At 35.3% G+C, this 21,423-nt stretch overlaps 2 protein-coding genes across 3 annotated transcripts in view; one reads left to right on the top strand and one right to left on the bottom strand.

Annotated features, from left to right (window-relative positions):
• The window catches only part of LOC109852642, a 94,863-nt gene extending 88,135 nt beyond the window's left edge, over nucleotides 1-6,728 (top strand). The window contains exons 6-7 of the mRNA XM_020423982.1: nucleotides 5,101-5,373; nucleotides 6,232-6,728. Coding sequence (XP_020279571.1) covers nucleotides 5,101-5,373; nucleotides 6,232-6,351 — 393 coding nt within the window. The 3' untranslated portion in view covers nucleotides 6,352-6,728. The remainder of the gene's footprint in view (nucleotides 1-5,100; nucleotides 5,374-6,231) is intronic.
• A 3,158-nt stretch (nucleotides 6,729-9,886) lies between these two features.
• On the bottom strand, nucleotides 9,887-14,090 carry LOC109852641 (uncharacterized protein C05D11.1-like). Of its 2 annotated transcripts, none has more exons than XM_020423981.1 (8): nucleotides 13,799-14,090; nucleotides 13,408-13,643; nucleotides 12,667-12,841; nucleotides 12,340-12,527; nucleotides 11,933-12,224; nucleotides 11,348-11,550; nucleotides 11,010-11,264; nucleotides 9,887-10,911 (listed from the first exon to the last, which is right to left on the bottom strand). In XM_020423981.1, exons 1-8 carry the CDS (start codon nucleotides 13,950-13,952, stop codon nucleotides 10,858-10,860), a joined length of 1,557 nt encoding a protein of 518 aa, XP_020279570.1. In that variant the 5' UTR covers nucleotides 13,953-14,090; the 3' UTR covers nucleotides 9,887-10,857. The 2 variants fall into 2 exon arrangements, with proteins under 2 accessions (XP_020279570.1, XP_020279569.1); XM_020423980.1 differs by having other exon boundaries at nucleotides 9,888-10,911; nucleotides 11,933-12,251.
• Between the last annotated feature and the right edge of the window lie 7,333 nt (nucleotides 14,091-21,423).

Here is a 21,423-nt window from a genome sequence, read left to right as displayed (position 1 = left end):
GTGCAATTATCGAACGATTCAAAAAACAAAAAAAAAGAAAGAAGAAAAAAGAACGATTTGTAATTTACGGTGCGCATCGAAGCGATACGCTTACCGAAGCGTAAAAAAATGCATTAATTAAGCGAATGTCGTTCGTGTCAATTAAAGTCTTTTTTTTATATCTCGCTGCATACGTTTGTTTCCACACGTCTCGCACAAAAATAAAAAAAAATCAAAACAGGTTTGTTTCACGTTCGTTGTTGTGTACTTAATTCGAAAAATGACTTTTTTTATAATTAATTGTTTTATTTTGCGTGCAAATATTTTATATATTTTTCTATTTTATAAAATTTAATTTTAATTCTATAAAATCGAAAACAACAAGTATGGAAAATTATGTATCTATAAATTAAAATCTGGCGTAACAGCGTACTGTGATTGCAATTTGCAACAGATGGAATTACATTCAAATTTTTTTTTTATACATAAAATACATTTATTGTTGCATCAATGTTCGTGTAAAATTGCATACGACATATTCTTCTGCCGCGTTCAATTCGCATATGGTAATTATCATTTTCGTGTGTAAAGATGCAAATTTTCACGGTGTCAAAATGGATTTTAATAATGACAAAACTCTTGCCTCGGTTTCGATAAAAATGGATTTGTCACGCGCGAACACCGTTAATTTGGACGTGTATAAATGTATGACATGTCGCTTCGCGATATTAATTCTCAACTAAACATCCTCGGCGAACAACGTTCTCTCATTACCTGCTCATCGGCACGATGAAACGAACGTAATTATCCTGTTTCGCAAATCGTTCTCTGCGTGTACCTGCTATATATGCAAGCTTTTGTGTATATAGAAGGTACACGCAGTCATGTCTCTTTCCGCCCCTGTCCGCTACCCCTTTATCGAAAGTTTCTCATAGAGTCCGGGTATTAATTAACTTAATTAGCTAGGTTCTCTCTCTCTTTCTCTCTCTCTCTCTCTTGCTCTTCATTAGCAGCAGCCCTCTCTCGATGGTTTCTGCTGACAATAGGAGGTTACAAGAGGAATTAACGATAATAAAAAGAGGAGAGAGAGAAGAGTGTCAGATGAGCACTGCGCTCCCGACCAAGCAAAATGCAGCTGCATATTATTGCTAATCCTTTCCGACAGAATGATGAATGATAAATGATCAAAGAAATAAAAAGCTCACGCTTGAATAGTGACAAAGCGCATTTGCTGTTTAATGACGCTGGATAACGTCGCGCGGAAAACATTTAACATCGAGAGAAAGAGAAGAATTAAATCGTAAAATATGAACGAAAGAGAGAAAGAGAAAAATTAAATTGTAAAATATGAAACGCTGAATATTCGACACGTACCGTTCCATTGTGAAAAATCTGACAATAGTATCACGTGACATAACGACGATGTAACAGCGCCAATTCAATGTATGAAAAATTGATGCATCTTAATGGAAGCGCGGAAGGGAGTTTTTTTTTTTTTTTTTACCAGAAAGCTATTTTTGCACAAACGTGAAGCTACTACTATCGTTCTTTCTGCTACTACTATCTTCGTATTTTCGATTTAAATACATAATGTTGATTAAAAAGTACAGAATTTAAAGATCTCTATTAAAAAAGATCTTTTTCCTGAATTGGAAGATGTCTAATTACGATTATATTTATCTCGATACACGCGTATCTACGCGAGCTACCGACTTTGATGAGATTATGTTTCCGCTCGATTTTGTAAGATGAAATATAATGGATGTAACATACAGCGAGTTATCTTGCAGTACAGTAAGTTTTTTAAGTAAAAATTATTTTCTTCTCCTATAGCACACTAAGTCTCTCTTTCCTCTCTCTCTCTCTCTCTCTTTCTCTCTCTCTCTTTCTGCAGAATTACCTCGCGGCAAAAAGTCTTCGTCAGTTCTATCTAAGCCCTTTCGACCGAGTTATTTATCAGCGCTGAAGGATTCAAGGAGTAAAGTTGGCAGCGCAGCCGAAAGTACGGCGAGATATGCGTCCCATGGGACCAACCCGGGATTCTGTCTTCTCCTGTACACACCACGTTACATCGAATCAGCTCGGTGCTTGTTATCGCGATTTGATCTTTTTGGCATCTCTCATAAACTCCTTTCGTTCGCTGGCGACTATCCCGAAGATGACATTACCCTCGGGCGATGCGATATAAAGTAAAGACCGCTCCGTCGAAAAAAAAAAAAATGACCATGATCTTAAAAAAAAAAAAAAAGATTTTGTCTCCCGAGATATAATCTCTTTATAACTGACGCAGCATCGATTCATCGAGCTACAAAGTTTGAAAGACACCGCTTTTATTTTTCTTCTTTAACAGATTAATATTAGATAAAAGAATTTTAGCCGCGAAAATAAATAATTGTTATCATTTTAGCTTTGAAATAACAGCTCTGGGTGCAGAAGTTCGACAATGTCGCAATTATTATTATTTTTTCTTCGTGATAAAACAATTTGTTTAAACAGTATGAAAATTTGCACGTACTGAGTATTGCAAAAATTTATTATTTTCAAATCACACGTACGAAGATTACTGTGATATTATAAATATGTTTATTAAATATATCTGATATATATATATCTGATGCAATTGTCCGCGCAAAATAACAATATACACAAAATATTTAGAATTACGACTTCACTCTGGACGCAACTATACTAAACAATAATAATTGCACGTCACTGTCGAAGTTTCTTAGTAGTAACATATTGACGTTTTCGTATAAAGTTGAAGTTACACTAACCGCATCTCTCTCAAAGGAGTAGCGAGAGAAGACAGTCATGTACAAGATGTACTCTCTGTCGTCACAAAGGAATCACTCCCGAACGTGTTCCTCCGCGAATTTGTCGGCAAGAGATACTGATTGATTTAAATTAAATCATTACTCAAAATGTAACTGAAAGCCCATTCTGCTCGCGTAATTTACATTTGAGTCAAGTTGATACAAAGTGAATTATTTAACCGAATGTACGTGACATTCTAACATTTTTAATAAAGTTTTAACTTTAAAAAAAAAAATTAAACTAAAATAGTTAACAAACGTGATTTTTTTGATTTGATGATATTTTTAATCAGTCTTTAGATTTCACACGGAGATTATTCTAAGAATACTCGGCGTGTTTTTCGTCTGTGAGTGGTACTTTTATCACCCCCGTAATGCGAGGCTGTTCAACGAATTCGTTTTTCCCAGTTGCATTGAACGTACCATCGGGCTGAATTTTCTCCGAGAAGTTTCTGTTTTTCCGTTTGAATCCTTTCCGAACTATCTACATTAAGGATGAAGCTTAAGCTGCGCGTTTCGACCGCGCACGCAGATGAAGCTCGTTGTGCTCGCGAAAAGTGTAATTTTGGTGAAAGTTCACAATGCGTAACCGTGGGCTTTTAAAACCGCATCGTTGCTGCTTCACTGGATAGCAAGTTTCAAAGCTCTCAGCGAATTCGACAAAAAGCTTCTTTCGTGAAAATACGACATAAGCAAGCATTTGGTTTTGTTATACAGACAATAGAGAGCAAATCACGGACGTAGTTATTGTTTTTTTTCGACGCGCTGAGAAAAACGATGCGGTAAAGATTGTCAAAGTATCAGAAAAGTGGAAAATTGCTCAAGCCGGAAATTGAGATATCTTCGCTCGAAATTTCTCTCATAAGTTGAATGCGATTATTATTCGATCCCAATTATTTTCTTCCAGTGAAACGATTCGTAAGCCCGCGGTATTGAAGCCCATGTTGTTGAATGAACAAGTTCGTTCAGCGAGTGATTTTTAATGATCTCTACGCAATTAAGCAAGTCTCTCTCTAGATGCTGTTATCTGTTCGACTCTGCGTTTAAACTTTTTCTGAGTAAACCTTTATGTGTATATTACGTGCGTATGTGTGTGTGTGTGTATTATATGAAAAAGTTTCCTTGTTAGAAATACGATTTCAACAAATTGCATGTAGTCTTTCTCTCTCTCTCTCTCGATATTTTTAATGATGTTCTTGTAATTTGCTTTTGACTACACGAGAATGGCGTGAGACTACAATTACGATTGAAAGTTTGGTTTAAGTATAAAAGTTGGATCATTAGAAGAAGTATTACAAAGTAAAATCCGCGAATACTCCGGGATCGTAGTCCCTCAATTTTAATTACGTCACGTTCGTATTCTGTTTTCAAAGTTCTATACATACGTATACTTCGAGAAGATAGAAAGTGGTAGAAAAAAAGAAAATTTTTATCTTCATAAAAAAGAACTGCGTATCTACAAAGCACCATTTGCGTCGAGAGGAGGACATTAAAAAATAAAACTCAGGAAGGAGAAGACTTGCGCGCACAATTTTAATAAACGCGTTTCTGAAAAACACAGTAGGAAATTATTACGAGAGTTTCCTTCGCACGGAGATTTTCTTTTTCGCGGAAAAAGAATAGCCCTCACGCTAGAATCGCGTTTTTAACGCCACAATTTTAATAATAACAACATGTACATATCGATCTTGACAGCATGTGTCCTTTTTTCGAAAAACGGGAGTTTCGTGATAACTTGCGATACAGGTCGGCGTTGTTAGAAAAGTCTTACGCGTTTGAGAACGCGTTGCGAACGAGATCTCGCCGAGTTCTCGACAATACGCGAATAGGATTCACGGAAAGAGAAGATTCGAGAGAGTGTGTTATCTTGTTAGAGAAACTACGGTGTTCTCTTGGAGGACAACGGTGTCCTATCGTTTCTATAACAAGCATTGATTTATAAACAACGTTGTGAGACATTGTTTTTTTTTTGCTAATTCGAAACCTCACATTAAATATATATCCGACACAATGAAGCTTCAATGTTGTCCTAATAAGATAAATTTCTCGGGAGTGAGAAATAAAATTGCGAAGTATTTCGTACAATATTTCAAAAATTTGTAATCGTGATTAAAACTCGTAAATCTTCAAGTAAATTATCGTTAGTAACAAAAACACAGACCTTGTACCGAGAAGTTGTGCAATTTTTACAAAAAAAAAGTTGCATCTTAGATAAGTTGTGCCGACTGCTAATAGTGGTTGAACATGCTCGATGTCGCGACGAAAATGCAAACGCGAACGTCACTAATTATCGAACGTATGATCGCAGGACATGGATATGCTGCAACTGTTCGCGTCTCCGGCAGGTCGAGCGCTGCTCGCGAGCGACAATCGGCCAAGAGGATCGACGTCGACCTCCTCTTTGTCACGAGAGTCCTCGTCGAGATTGAAGAGCGGTAGACGGCCATCGGGTACCGGCACAGTTAGCGCACCTACGTCGCCGAGACGGCGGAAGTCGAGCGCCGAGCTCTACAAGGAGGCCGTCGAGATCCTCGGCCTCACTTGCTCGCTGACCGATAGCTGCCGGTGCATCGATTGCCAGGTAATTAATCAATTGGCACTTGACCTGGAACGCTGACCTGTTTGAATCTTTTGCACGGTATTACGCAATATGGGCAAAAGTTGCAAAACACATCGAATATGTGACGCATCGTCGAAAGGCCATAACTTCGAATGAAATTCGTTGATAAATGTAGAGAGATTGTTAAGAAATATTTCAATATCTAAATACAAGATGTGTGTGTGTGTGTGTGTGTCAGAATTATCTATATTTTTAATTAAAATTTTGTTAAGATAAAATTCCCATCTACTCTTGGAGTTGCAATTTTGTGACTTTTTATAGTTATAACAGAGTTAGGGAACAAACTTGGCGAGATGTACTTCGGTAACATAGTTGTCTCCCTCTCTTGCAAAGTTCAACTTTTCCTACATATTACACGGTTCGTAAGTATTATATTCCAGCCATCATGCAAATTGGCGCCAGTTGAGAATTCTGTTTAAAGAGAAACCGAGAAATATCAAATTGAATTAAAAATCTACAATTCAATCTTTTTTTTTTTTCCGCGCGAGCCAATTATACAGTCTACGTTAATTACTTTGAAACGACACTAACAATTTGTAAATTGAAGTCAGCAACGGCTAGTTTGTGTAATATAATTGAACAGCTCCGTTACGAGAATTGCTTGTCACGGAACAAACGGTTTTTTTCGTTAATTTGTATACATTTTAGCTCTCAGTTCGTTTAGTTTCAGCATCATCATTATTGCTAATGACGTTGTCTTGATGTAATCGTTCGCTTAGAAATTCGTTCGATTGTGACCGTGGATCTTCAAATCAAATGCGTCGTATTTTGTTGCAACTCGCTGCTGACATTAACTATTTTTTCTTGTTTTTTGCGCAGAGCAACTACTTCGACTGCGATGACGATTGCGCCGACGCCGGTACGGAATTGGCTGCTGGCACTCCTATTCTGTTGGACCATGCATTGTCGCATCATCTGACCGTGTGTTCCATACAGTAGCAGGCTACTGGCAGACGAAGGCTTCGAAATCTGTCCCCCATTAGCCCGCTCTGCCACACGTTTCAAAAGAGGATGATAACGTCATCGACACGTCGACATCTCTCGACAAGCGCGCAACGTTTGCGTTAACAGAAATCAGCGAGACTGAAAGCAACCAACCACGCGATATCACACAGAGATCAAACACGCAACTGAAAAACTCGAGTCGTTATATATTGTCTTGTTTCGCAGATATTTTTAGAATTTCATGCAAATATATATATATACATTTTCTCCTGTTAACACACAAAACTAATCTGGCAATTTGCGCGATTGCAAACGATTACCCGCTCGCAATATGAGTTTTATTCACAACACGAGTTTTTTTTTTTTTTTTTGTCAAAAACATTCGAACTCGATTGTTTTCATACGTGTAATCAATTATTTCAAAAAATTATTTGAGAGTGTTCACACACACGTACACGCATGTTATTTCCTTTCAGTTTAGCGTGCGTAACACGACTCGAATGTTTGTATCTCGTCGAAAATTCGGTTTTAAGACGTATTGCGTTCAGAAACGATGAAAAAAAAAAAGCACGGCTCAAAAATTATGCCAAATAGCGCCAAATTTACAATAGAATTCTAATGAAGATTTAGCCCGCGTCGCATTCATCTCTATCGGATTATACAAGTCATATATCGATATCGGATCGCCCGATATATGAATTCCATATTATATACATACATATGTATACAAAATGCGTACATATTATATTTACATGTGTTTTATTATTAAATATATATATATATATATTTAAGTTTAGCAAGAGAATACGCAATTGTTAAAAAAAAAATAAATAAATAAATAAGAGCAAGCGCTCGCAAGCTAAATGAGGGAGAAAGCGTTCCAGCGAAAAACTGGACTTTTCGCGCGATGTTATACATAGACTTTACATATATGTCAGTTGGATATATGTGTGTGTTCGATTAAGTTTTCTAAACTAAACCCCCTTCTATATCGAGAACTCCACGTTGAGTTACGGGAGATGCGAGTAATATATTATATAATAAAACGAGCGAGTTTCCTCAACCGACGCAATCTGTAACGCATTATATTATATGTGCGGAAATTCTAAATAAAGAATTTCGAAAAAAGAATTATTATTATAGAGCTGAAAAGAGGTTGAGGATACTTCTCTCGTAGCGTGTAATAGTAAGCGATGTAACGATAAACGAAGTTAGGCCTGAATTATGTTGCGAACTTCAAACTGGGTGACGAAAAATCAAAGAGACGTGAGACGTGAGGAAATGTATGTGTAGCTTTCGTCGCGAGTGGTTAGAAAAAGCTTAGCGATATATCGAAACAGGATTTCGACAAGAGAGTCAAGTGCCAAATAACTCGTTGCTAAGCTTGCCAGATAAATAATCGAGTTGTTAAGAAGAAAAACTTGCGCGTGTGTATATTGATTAAAATGTTACGTTATATATCACGAACGCTCCGATAAAAAAAATTTTATACCGAGGTGAAGTAAATTATTTACCTTCATATTTAATCTCTATAGAAATCCGATATATTTTATGTTCGCGCAATTTTTTTGCTGTGTTATATTAAATTTTTTATTTCTACAATACGCGTAACGTTCTATTAAATTAATGCGCGCATTTCGAAGTTCAAATTATATATACCTATAATTATATACAACAATGCAAAAATTAATATCCATACATTTTGCTACTTACAGGGTTTTTCAAAAAGTGAACAAAGAAAAATTATAAATTCTGAGATATACTTATAAATAAATAAAAAAAAACATATTTACGGAATGTTATCGAAAATCATGTTTAATAACAAAGAAGTTAATTGCGGAACATTTTCTTTCCCCACATTTCTTTGTGATGAAAACTTTCACATAAACAAACTAAACATAATTTATTATTTTGAACGCGGGAACGTATTTTTATTATTATTAATTGCAGCGTTAAACAACATATTTGCAAAACTTTGCTTTGAGATCAATGCCATTTTATGTTTGTTTGTTATTAAAGCTACGTGAAAATAGTATTTTACAGGAGAGTCTGGTATTAGAAGAGGGATAAAGTCACCTTTTTTGTGTTCAAAAATACGTACTTACGAAGAAATTTTCGCGTAAAAGCCTGCAAGTAAAAAACTGAAAAAGCTGTGTCAGAACTAAATAGGGCGCGTAGAATTTTTGTTCACTTTAGAATTTTGTAATGTTACAGAAATCGTATTACAGAATCGTTACTTTTTACAACGAGACATGTTGTCGATACTAGGCATAATAAATAATAGTTATGACATATAGTTTTATGTATACATATATATATATATATATATATATGTGTATATATGTATGTGTATATATATATATAGTCTCGCGACGTCAAGTTGGTTCTAACTCGTTGAGCGAGTACTTTACGCTCTTATTCTGAGTCGTCACGGTTCATCTCAGATTTAAAACATCGTTCTGGAAACGATATAATTTTTTCTTGCCTTTAAAAAAAAATAGGCGCAATTGAGAAATCATCAAATATGTGCGTATAATTAAATCCGTGAGAGATACCACAATTCTCGTCATCTATTTGACAGCGAAGAATATCTTGTTTTTAATGACCGATAAAGGATGTGTTGTTATCTGAAAAATATCTAGAATAAATAACCGATTGCAGTTGACAGACGTACCGCTCTCTTCTTCATGTGTCAACGACTGATCAATATTAACCGTGACGGATATCGGACGACATTTACTGATGTGTATCATTTCCTCATCAAAATTTATCCGAAAATTTAGCCGATTATTTATCTTCGTTAAAAAGGCGCGCTATAGCAAAGTGTTGGTATGATTGAGATATTATCACTAACGTTATTAAATATAGATAGAACAGGAAGAACAAAAGTTTGATTAAGTAGATGCAAAGTGGAAAAAAGCTGCGAAATTATTAATTTTGTGATTAATTAATATTGACTAAAGTCGCTGTTAAACAATCTAACTCTATTTTTTTCACATTTTGCAAATAAAGAAATATTATAAATATACAATTTTGATTGTTTTTTTACGTTGAATATAATTATGTTACATTCATGTTGTAATTACATTTTTTCAGTACATTTATTAATTACTTCCAGCTTTTTTCCGCATTTCGCAGCCAATCGAGGTTTAGAAAGCACGTCCGTTGCGTCGGATTGGCTTCTCATCGACGAATCGAAAGTAACAGCGCAATTAATACTTTTTCAAGTATATTCGAAAGCCGCGAGAAATCTTGTGAGGGTATGTAACGCGAAATCTGTGGCTTCTAACCATTTTATAGTAAATATAAAAAATTGCGAGAAAAAATCCAACAAGAAAATCCTCGCAAACCGCTGCGGCACATATAAGACACACATTCTTGGATATAAGATATTACTATTAAAGTATAATAAAATATACTTGACTCTCCTTTTAATACCGTGTTCATTTTTAATTGTCCTTTTCTTCTTTTCTATTCCCTTTGCTGGTCTTTTTTTTTATCAGAAAAAAATCAATTTAAATCTTTCTCTTTCTCTTCACTTATTGAATTTAATATCTTTTTTTTTTAATTTACTTCTTTCTCAATAACATATAAGACAATCATATAATAAACATACATTTTTAGTATAAAATATTCGCGCAGTTATAAATTCTACGCGAAAAAGATTAAGATAAAAAATTCTTCATACAATTTTACATATATAAGTAGATATATACGTAGATATCTTACATATAAGTAGATATTTTAGACTAATCGTAGAAAAAAGTTTTGCATTTTGAGATAGAGGCACATAAAACAGTCGATTTGAAAAAGAAATCTCTTGGCCAAGACAAACAGAATTCTGCCTATTATTATAATATATATCATACGTTAGATTCCACAACTATCGCTCAATATTTTCTCAAAATAGATTTTTCATAATTTTCTGAGAATAGTTTAATATAGAAATTAGTGTAATACAAAATATCTAATATAAAAACAAGTAATAGTTTTTAATAAGCGGTTAAATATTATCAGACAATGCCGACAATATTGAGCGATCAAGCACTTATAGCAGTAAGTTTCGTAAATTACGTCAAAATTGGTATAAAAACGCATACAGTAGAACTTCCCAAAACGTACCCTTCCAAAACGTATACCCATCCACTTTCAAAAACGTAATTTTCCCTTTCATCGCTTTTCCTACCACTAACAGTACGGTTACAACCGAAGCGCTAGCGCTTGTTCAGTTAGTCCTTTGTGCATGCGTGAGTTAAAGAGTGAAGAAAATAGAGAAAATATACGTTTTGGAAGGTCGGTTCCGACTGTGTACGTTTTAGGAGGTTGTACTGTAAGTAATCTTTACAAAATAGTTGTTGCATGTATCGCAAGATACATTTGTTCATTGCAGACGCAAAAATTATATGCAATTTTGTGATTGTATAAAACGAATATTCTAACGCGAATATAATGGTCTTTAATTTATTATTTTGGTTTACCTCTCTTAATAAAAAATAGAAATTAAAATGTCCTAGGTATAGGCATATTCGCCAGTACTTCTTCAGGTATAGGTTTCTTAAAAAAAATATATAAAAGAAAAATATTACTAATTCTTGATGTAAAATAGTTTGTAGTTAAATAGTTTTAACATTCTGTAACATTCAAATACATACTTCAATTTCCCTGATAGCTTCCTGAAGCTCCATCTCTTTCTGTTTCAAACCATCTGGGCCTAATTCCTCAATTTGTTCTTTTATTCGTTCCTCATCTCTTTGTATGTACTTTTCCATCTCTTTTTCCTCCAAACTTTTTACGAACGTAATCATCGGCTGGTTAACAAAATATTTCTCAAAGAGATTTATCCAAAATGATTGTGGTTCGACTTTTAATTTCTTGAGATTGTGTAGAATATTACACATTTCATCCAACTAAACACGCAAATCAATTGTAAGTAATATAATTTAAGTGAATTGTGTAATTTGTCAACAAGCAAATGCCATGTATAACGTACCGCATTTGTATCTTCTCCAAATCTTATGTAGTTAAAGACAATATTTGCTAAATACTGTGAATCTTCATTCTTCAAGGACGATAGTACATTATTATTTATGTTGTCAATTTCAATCCTTATTGTTTCCATGTTAACACCATTCTCATGAAACTTACTAAGTACTTTCAATAGAGACCATTTCATCGTCATCTTGAGTTGGTCTACTATATAGAAAAAAAATATTACTTTCAACAAAGAATATTTTCTTGACAATAGATTTAAAATATTATAAAATTATCATTATCACATATAATAACTCAAAAAAAGAAATTATTTTCTTTTTAATAATAATATATTTAATATTGAATATAAAATGCGCCTTTTTACAGCGTACATTAGATTTTCTGAACTTGAGGTCATCTCTCGTTATTTGGTATATTAATATTTTTGTTTTAATTTTATATTTTTGATTAAAATAAAATAAACTTATTAAAAATATAATAAACTTATTAAAATTCATAATTAATTCGAGTTTATATCACAACGAGCTTACAATATATTTGCGGATATGCAGATTATAAAATAATAGAGACAAGTAATATTTACATATTCGCGACGAAAAGTGTCGTTTCAACATATCGCCTTCGTTTCCAATAAATTGAAGATTGAAGACTGAAGTATGGAAGTCAGCACATAAACACACTTTCGCGTTTTCAATGACACGTGACTCATTAAATATATTTTGTATCGAACCATTTCGTACGATATATGACCAAAGTATGTAACAGCCAAGTTTTTTGTATATTTCATTAACCAAAGATGGTTCTTGCCAAATAAAACTCATCACAATGTTGGTGGAAGTACATGGATATATAACATATATCTGTGTGTTTATTCTCTTAAGAAAAGTAAGCGTATATGGAGTCTGCCAAGTTTATATATTAAAATAGCTTCTGTTTCAAGAGAAAGAAAAAACTCAAAGAAAAATGAAATATCTTTAGAAATATGTATACCTGATCATATTCTCCATAATATGGCTCCTGTGATATTAATTTTTGTACTAAAGGCATTAACGCCTTGAAAATTGTATCATGTTTTACTTGACCCGCTATAAATATAGTTAAGTTGTTTGGCGTAAAAAACTTCTTATGGTACCATTTCATTGTTTTGTCATCATAATCACGGAAATATCTCATATCATCTATGCATACACAATAAATAATATTTGGTGTAGATTTTGAGTTTAAAAAAAAGAAAAAGAATTTTATGTAATTAAATATACACATACAGAAAAGAATTATACATATAAAAATATAAAAAGATTGTGTAGTATTTCATACCGTCATTAAGCATTTCAAATAAGTGACAATCATTGTTCTTAAAAATTGCTCTCACAGTGTCTCGCATCACTATAAACTCGAGTGTTGGATCCACAGATTTTTGTTTACAATAAAATTTTCCAGCATCCTCACCTTTACCATTAATATGATGTATCTCTGTGAGAAACGCTGACTTCTATCAAAATATATAAAACATTAACTATATTTTTAACTATTTTTTGTAAGTTTTAGATCATTTTTGATAATTTTTTAAAATTATAATTATTATAATTAATCAATAAACGATTTTATAATAATATAAAATACGAGGAAGATATATAATACAGAAGATGTTTAAAAAAGTAATCGTAACGAGATTGTAAATATTTTTGATACATGTCTCGACAATAAACACAATCAATGTCAGGTGTCCTTCACACCTGTCGTTTACGTCATTGCTTTTATTGTCGAGACTTGTTTCTCTGTGTTTACAATTCTTTTATTGCTTTATTTGCTACAACCTTTTGAGGTCTTATTCTCTCATGTTAGATTATATATTCCTCTATCGCATATGTACAAGTATAATATAATTGTTAATATTGTTTTTGTTGTGATTTATATAATGTTTTTTAATTTGTTTTATAACCAATAATAATCCTATGAAGAATTTTCTACGTGAAATTTATATTTTGTTCAATAAAATTTTATATGATCAAAAAGTACTATATGTTATTAATCAAACGTTAATGAAGAAGATCTTACCGTAAGAGTGGGATAAAAAATATGATCGAGATATACTGGCAGTAGATAGAGAAATTCTTCAGTAGTAGGTGTTGTTACTTGATAATAAGTATAATAATGAGAAGATTCAGAACTGAAAGTTGCTCGGCATCTCTCGCGCCATTTGTCTAAAGTACCGTAGTAAGGATACTTTTCGCTACCCGTGAAAATAAGATGTTCCAGTACACGAGGTAGACGATCAGAGAACATTTCATTTGCTTTTAAAACAATACTTATAATTTAATATTTAATAAACATATTGAGAAGAGAAACAAAATTTTGCAACAATTTAGCATGCATTTATATTGATGTTCAAAAGGAACAAATTTTTTGTAAAGTGTATAGTTTTAATAATATCGTGTCAGTGTATTACCATGATTAATATTGAAATAACCGCTGACATATGGGCCTTTCGTCTCCGCGAAACAAATAGTGATTCCTGTATTCACGGACTTATACACGTAGAATGGAATCTTTTTCTCAATCATCAGCGAGCGCATCTGTTTGAATTCGCTCCTATTTGCCATCGTATAATTTTTATCGCGTGATATACAGACAAAAAACAAGTTTGTGTAAAGTTGTTACTTATCTAAATCTCTCGTGTAAGTTGTAACGCGGATCAGTGATTGGGAAGCGTGGAAACTTGTTGGGATGTTTTCTCTCAACTACTCGAAGATCACTCACTACGCGCATGAAGCGACGCGGCAAAATCCGTGACTTATACGCGAGTCGGAGAACTGAATTGAATTGAATAAATAAGATTTTCATATCTCAACAACTTCTTTGTGATCTCAATCAACTGAACTTTAAAAACGTAAGAAAAGAGAATTTTTCTTCCGCGTCTTCTCTCTAAACAAAAATATTTCAACGTAATAAATAAATTATGAAAAATTTTTCACTTCTTAATAATAAAGTGATTAGTCATTTATATGTGAAAAAAATTTAATTAAAAACGTAAGCTCATAAGCAAATTGATTAATGACAAATCAACAAATATTACTGTTTTAATCTAAATTTATAAAGTTTAAAAAATGTGTTTACTCTCTAAAGATAATTCCACAATTTTTCAACTATATAAACAAGCAGACAAATGTATAGCTAATTGTTCTTTATCATTTAATGATAATTGAGAAGTTGATCTACAGCTGATAAAATAGAAAATATGATATCCATTTGTTAATTAACGTCGATGCAATCTTTATTCATGTATCTCTTTTACTTTTGCCGATAAAGTAGATATTTTTTCAATTAGTATGACAATAGATTATATATATTTTATCATAAAAGAAAGAAATTTTACACATTGTTGAAACAATATAACATTTAAGACTGACTTTAGAGTGTATAATGGCGAAGATAAAAACAAATAAAATGTAACTTGTATCTTACTGGAAAAAACTTAAAATGTCTTAATTTTGTATTTTACACAATTTTAAAATAATACAAGATAAAATTGTCTTTACTTGAAAATTTATATTGTTACTAACTATTTTGTTGTACATTTCTAAAGCATTTAATAATGTGAAGACATATAAAATATAACGCAAAAATTTATAATAATCAGACAATTGTCTTTTAAATCTTATCCATTTTTATTTATACTTTTTATCATAGAACAAATATCTTTCTTGTGCTTTATTTTAAATTTCTAAGTAAGTATTTTTTGTTTGTAAACAATATCTAATATGCTTGTTTTAATATGTTTTGAACAAGTGTTTTTCAAAATGAAGAACGTTATCTGTCATCAAAGTTATCTGTTTCTATATTCGATATTTCATCGTACATATATTCTCCAAACTGATGTAGTGGACCACAGGTTCTATTTCGGAAGTCACTTCTGCGCTTATGTTCATGCGAGATCATAGCAGGTGGCACTTCGGCGAAGTCGAAGATACCCCCACGTCCTCGAGATGGAAGCAGTCAAGATGTAAATTCGATTGGAGGTACCGGCTACGCGGGATACTCTTATTTCCGAAGCTCCTACGAAAGAGGATGGGCGTTAGCGACAGATAAAAGGGAGGGAGTCTGGTGTGTCCTCCAGCTCGTTCTCCTCGTTCTTCCCAGCGGAAAGGATGCCTCTGGGAGCGTCGCTTATATCGAGTTAGAGCCGTTTGAATACAGACACGCTTCTCCGCTACCGTTGGAAGGGGTCCGCTAGACTGGCGGAGATATCAGGGGGATCAAAAGTTGATACCCGGCGTATCTTCCTCGCGCGACTCCAGCTATCCTTATATGATTACCCGAGGAGACCTCCTACTACCGGTATTTCTAGGGAAAGACTATCGGCGCAGAAACCTATCCTATCCTCCTCCCTCACCGCCATCTTAAGACCAATGCACTAGTCATGCACGACGCGTAGAATACTTAAGGATCCGTGTCTTCCATCCGTATCCTCCTACCACCCCATCCACGGCGACCTCCATCTTCTCAGGCTAGGCGGCTTGGAATGACGTGTAGTACGCATAAAGTATTCCTAGGAGACGATCCGTTTGAAAACTGAGTTACGACTGCTACGTAGTCCAGAGGCAAGCGATGCGGTCCGCGACATCGATGAGGTCGAACGCGAAATTATGCACGGTATCCCGCGCGTAGAGAGGGATGATTATATTTCCATTTGCCAGCGACGGAATGTTACGCGCGGGAGCGATAAACGCGAGCAAGCGGAAAAAACTCGGATCGGAAAGGATGAGTGATTCCGAATAATGTTGTTTCGCGTTTAGTTAAATTTGAAATTTTTTTTTTTTTTTAATTTAATTCAAAAATAATTAAATAATTTACAGATTATTTACTATTAAAAAAAAAAACAAAATTGTATTTTTAAAATATTTGTTTGTTTATTATATATATTTTGTAACTTTGTTTCTATTCTAACGGTTATAACATATGTTGTAATATCGCCGCTCTTTTTGAATTTTTAAATTTTCGCTAAAGTATTTTATTTAAGTATATTTTTGGTATGTTCAAATATCTTTTCACGAGAATGTTGTCGCATAAAATGTCGTACAAGAGTTAGGATACCAAAGAGGCGAGGAAGACTCGTTGATCCTACTCATCAATGATGCAATCGTAGGAGATACACGATGTTACGGTTGCTTCGGTTAAGACACGATGCATGTCCTTGGGGGTCGATTTCGCCGAGAGGACGACACAGCATCGACGAATAATCACTTTTCCGAAGTATCTTTCGGCCAAGCATTCTCACAGATAACCATCCGCATTCGTGAATAATCATTTATTCAGGATGGGTAATGAATCGGACGCCCATGGGATTGTCGTCATCGCCTTCATGTGGATCGTCTATTCGTGAGTTCTCATTGATTCCCGGAAACTTGTAGGTTTTACCGGAACGTGGCATTGTCGCAGTGCCGGTCTCTGTACTCGTTTATCTTATCTGCGACCTCTCCAATTAATCTGGAATTGATTTTTTTTTTTTTTTCAGTGAAAAGACACTTATTCAACCTTCCTTGTAATGATTCTAATCTAATCTTAACACTTCAGAGTCAATTTGAGTCTAATTTGAACATTTTAATGCAACTGATAATGAAATAACGAGTATGTTTATATTTTAGTGATTGTTTACGTAGTTTTAGCATCTCGAAAAGAGAGAGAGAGAGAGAAAGAGAGTTTAAAGTTTCATGTTGTGTTGAGAGTTGATCCATTAGGAAGATGTTGTGGGAACCTATGCAAGAGTCGGAATTCGAATCGATCTCTGACTGTATTAAGTCGGTCCGGCCGGAGTCGCTTGATTGATCGTCGAAACGCGCGACGTGCCCTTTTCTTTCGCGCGGTCGTAAGCGACCATTTGTTTTTCTCTTCCCGTTTTCCATGTCGAGCAATTTGTCTAAAGTCTCCCAGTACGTGGAAGAGAGAGATAGTCACCTCGTTATTAGAGAAGCCTACTGATAAATAGCTACGTCGGTGACAGCTTGTCGTTTGGTCGCGATCAAAGGTCAAACTATATAAAAAAAACAAAAAACTTTGAAATTTATCTATTGCGTTATTGTCGCTACGCGAGATAAAATATAGAAAAATTTGTATATAGAAAAACAAATTTGAGAAATGTCTTAAAACCACGCCAGAGGAAGCTAAGCGATTCGAACCGGATGCTACGTCAGTCGAATTGACGAGGAAGCGTGCTCGCGCGAATTAGTTACCATCCGACCTCTATGTGGCTCTAACTATAAGTGATTGTGAGCGAAATTGCGCTTGTTCCTGTACGTTCCCGTCAACGGAAGGAACATATCTCCGTCACGATCCGCGCATGGAACGAATTAGCGCGCGGCACGCAACACACGAAAATTGCATGAACCGCCGCGAGTTCCCTAATCTCCCTCTCAAAAATTCCATTAGCCGCGCGATGTCCAACGATAATTGGACATCGACGTTTTTTAATCCGACTGACCCGTGCAAATGCGACTGACGTGAAAATCCACAGTCCGGGACGCATTTGCGCGAAATGAGATTTTGGTACACACGGTCGGTAGAATAAAAAAATGAAAAAAATATGTTATAACGCGGAATTGATATGGCTGAAGAGAAAGAGAGAGAGAGAGAGAGAGAGAGAGAGAAAGTACGTACACATAATATTTTGCAAATATCCAAAAATATCCAAACAATGTAGAAATAATTTTGCGCTGAGAAAACACAAATTAATGTATATCGCATTTTTATGATGCATGATGAGAACAAATAAGCGACATAATGTCACTTACCATTTTCTGAAGCGATTTAAGAGAATCGTTTAGCCAGATTAAGAGTAATTACGTATGTATCATAGTGCAAGTCTCAACGGAGCAAAATTGATTAATATTGATGCGAGTGGAGGACAAAACCTCATTAAATAAACGTGACATGAATTAAGATGATGAATATTGGTTTTTGTGCGTTGACACTTTTCGAGATGTACAAAAAACTAAAAGAATAAAGAAATAAGACATATTGCGCAATATCTTTTTACTTATGTAAAATCCGCGTGAGATAACATAAAATAGATTTGTTGTTGTTTAATACTTTTTAAAAATTAATTTTCGTGCACGCGCGTATTTTATAACTATAACTTTTTATAAAAAGTAATTGTAGCGCGATCATATTTCCCTTCATCCTCCAACGGACACATCCGTACGTCGGATCCTCGCGCCACTACATCACTCAGAGTTGTCACAGGCCGAGACAGGTTACGACGTCCTCGGTTGCCACCAATTTGGCGACGCGCTCGCACGGCGTTCGTGGATCCGAACCGAGTTATTGCGGGGGCGGCGCGCAGGACGAGGATTGTAAATAATATGGAAAACCGCGGAGGGGTGGAATGTCGCTCTCCACCGGAGCGACACTCCGCCGGATGCATACATGTGTACGTTCAGCAAGGACATGGGAAAAGGAATATGAAAAAGGAAAACGGGACGAGAGGATGGAGAGAACGGGGATTGGAAAGGAGAGAAGGGGGTGGACGACGCGGGGGGTTCGGATAGCGCCTCTGACTGGCGGTATACGTCGGTGACCCGAGTCGCCATATTTCAAAGTAGCGCGTCCTCCGAGGGGTCGTGAATACCTTAATAGTCATAAGGTGTATCCACATACGCGCGGTATATAGAGTTGTCCTCTAAAACGTATTCGAACGTTCCACGGTATGCAGCTGCGCGATATGATACGCCCTGAACGGCTGTTTTCCGCAAGAATACGAGAAGAGACGCAGACTGCAACACAGTGCAACGCGCTCGAACGGTTATGTCGTCGCAGGAAAATTGTAATAAACCGTGAATAACTCGCGATTGAAACGCGTAAAAGAAAAATTGTTCGAACATATTTTCGACGTTAGAATCGTTTAGATTCGTTAGAAGCAAGTTTCTTCGCCGCGTGATCCAGTTTTTTCGTTTATTCGCTTTTTTTTTTTTTTTTGTATAAATAACTAAAATTAATTATCTTGTAATCATCGTAAATCTGCCTCGCAAGTGCTTGATCCACGATCGCGTTTCACGAATGTCCATGCACGGCTCACTGCTATTTAATAATGAGAGGCTCTCTATTACTCAATGGCTATTAGGAAGAACGGAGAAGGGGTGGGCTTTCGGTTCCACTCGGTTCACGGTGCAATCGGTTAATCACCGCTCTCTCATCCCCAGTCCACCGCCTGAGACAAGGTTTAAGCGCCAACGTAGCCGCCCCCTCTCTCGGCTCACCTACCCTTGGTCCTCATATCAATTAATCTTACCCAGAATGCAATAACTGTCCAATCTGCTCCCGTGGCTGCGTCATGGTGTCGTGCAGTCTGTGCCGTAATGTCCGTCCTCCTTTACCGTGCTCCCTTTATTTATCTCTCTCTTTTCTCTCACCCTTCTCTTTCGAAAATAAATTCTTCGACGTCCCGCATCTTTTGTTTCCCTATTGCTCGGTCCTTATCTCGGCAACGTCCACACGATCGGAGGCGGACATGATAGAAGCTGTAAACGAGCCTACGGAAAATCTCACGTTTCATCCCCCAACATCGTTCCTGGGACGAAATAATGAGCGAGCGAGAAGAGTAAAACGGGAGAGAAATAGCGGCCAAGTTCGGGAAAACTCGACGGAAAACATATTGGGCCGTTAAGGGATTCTTCGAGGTAGTCTGCTTAATTGGCACGGCCGTTTAACCCTGAATTACAGCGAGTGAAGCTCGGAACGATTGTGATCCGGTAGTGCCAGATTCAACGACCTTGATTAATCGAGCTATCGGCTCGAACAAAAAGTAAAAGATCATCTAAAATGAAGATGCGCACTGTGTGTAATTATCTTCAGTTAGTTTTTTTTTTTTTTATTTAGTTTTTTTATAGTTTACTCGAACATTTTCTTGAAAATAAAATATTATTTCAAAACAATTATTTTACATACGCTACGTAATTGTGTTCTCATAAAAAAAAAAAAAAACACCAATAAACACGCAAACGAAATAAAAATTATTCAACTGCTGAAAGAGAGGAAATGAGTAACTATAGAGTCATCGTTTACAAATGGTAACAGCGTTTATTGTTAATAATAATGACAATAATATTAATAGCGAGTTTCTAATTACAATAATTACATAATGATATTAATGGTACAACAATAAAAACTTCGATAGCGAGAAAAAGGGAAGAATATAATATAATAACTTCTTGGTGAGGCCACGGCGAAAGCGAACCGCCATTTATACCGGAACGACTCAGCGCCGCACACACACATGTGTGTTTTTCGTGTTTTTTCTATTTATAATATTTATAGCTTCACAATTTTTTTCTTCATATTTATATTCATATTTTTATGTATATATTTATACGCTTAAACTAGCCGTGATACAGTCTACATGCTATTTACAAGTTTTTTTGGTCACAGTGGCAACTTTTAGGGGGAATTGGGCTTTTTTTTTTTTAGCCCATTCTTCAACGACAGGTGTGGGAGATATGCAAAATACAGTACGTTCTCGACGTTTCACCTCATCACGTAATCATTCGACACTCATGCTACTCGGGGGGAGAGAGGGGATAACGTTTCTTCTTGTCATATACTTGTTGTTTTTTTTTTCAAAAAAATAACATGTACTTGCGAATCAGAATTTTCTTTCAGAAAATCCAGAATCTGATTCTAAATCTTTGCTTGTGTTTCAGCAACGTGTTTCGCTGTTTATCACCTTGTCGTATGATACGTCGTTAAAGCACAGATAAATTGGTCAACAAAACATCTCCTTTTACAAAATGCCCGACTAACTTGAGGGTCGCGCCGCGTGTGTGTCTATCTACAAGAGAAAAGTTAGAGTAACAGGTATAATCGATTAGAGCAGTAGATAAACGTCGATTAAAGTGGAAAGGGTTAGGACCTTGTATCACACTCGTAACAAAAACAATTCCTTCGCCGCTTTCTTACGCATTTTTTTTTTGTTTTTTTCAAACTCATAAGTTATCATTTTATTTAACAAATCGTCTCTGTCACCGTTGTTCGAATATCATAAAACTCACCGTAGGAACTAAACTTTGGCTTTATTATGTATCG

Source organism: Pseudomyrmex gracilis, unplaced genomic scaffold (genome assembly GCF_002006095.1).
Source record: "Pseudomyrmex gracilis isolate BER0280 unplaced genomic scaffold, ASM200609v1 scaffold_32, whole genome shotgun sequence".
Classification (NCBI taxonomy): Eukaryota; Metazoa; Arthropoda; class Insecta; order Hymenoptera; family Formicidae; genus Pseudomyrmex; species Pseudomyrmex gracilis.
Note: the sequence above shows the minus strand (reverse complement) of the source record. Positions and strands in the feature narration are given on the sequence as shown.

Excerpts from the sequence above, each read along its gene's own strand:
- LOC109852641 (XM_020423980.1), bottom strand. The coding sequence starts at position 13,952 with ATGGCAAATAGGAGCGAATTCAAACAGATGCGCTCGCTGATGATTGAG. Across the intron at positions 12,842-13,407 it reads TTTTTTATCCCACTCTTACG|AAGTCAGCGTTTCTCACAGA; the intron begins GTAAGATCTTCT and ends ATATTTTGATAG. Across the intron at positions 11,265-11,347 it reads TTGGAGAAGATACAAATGCG|TTGGATGAAATGTGTAATAT; the intron begins GTACGTTATACA and ends TTGCGTGTTTAG.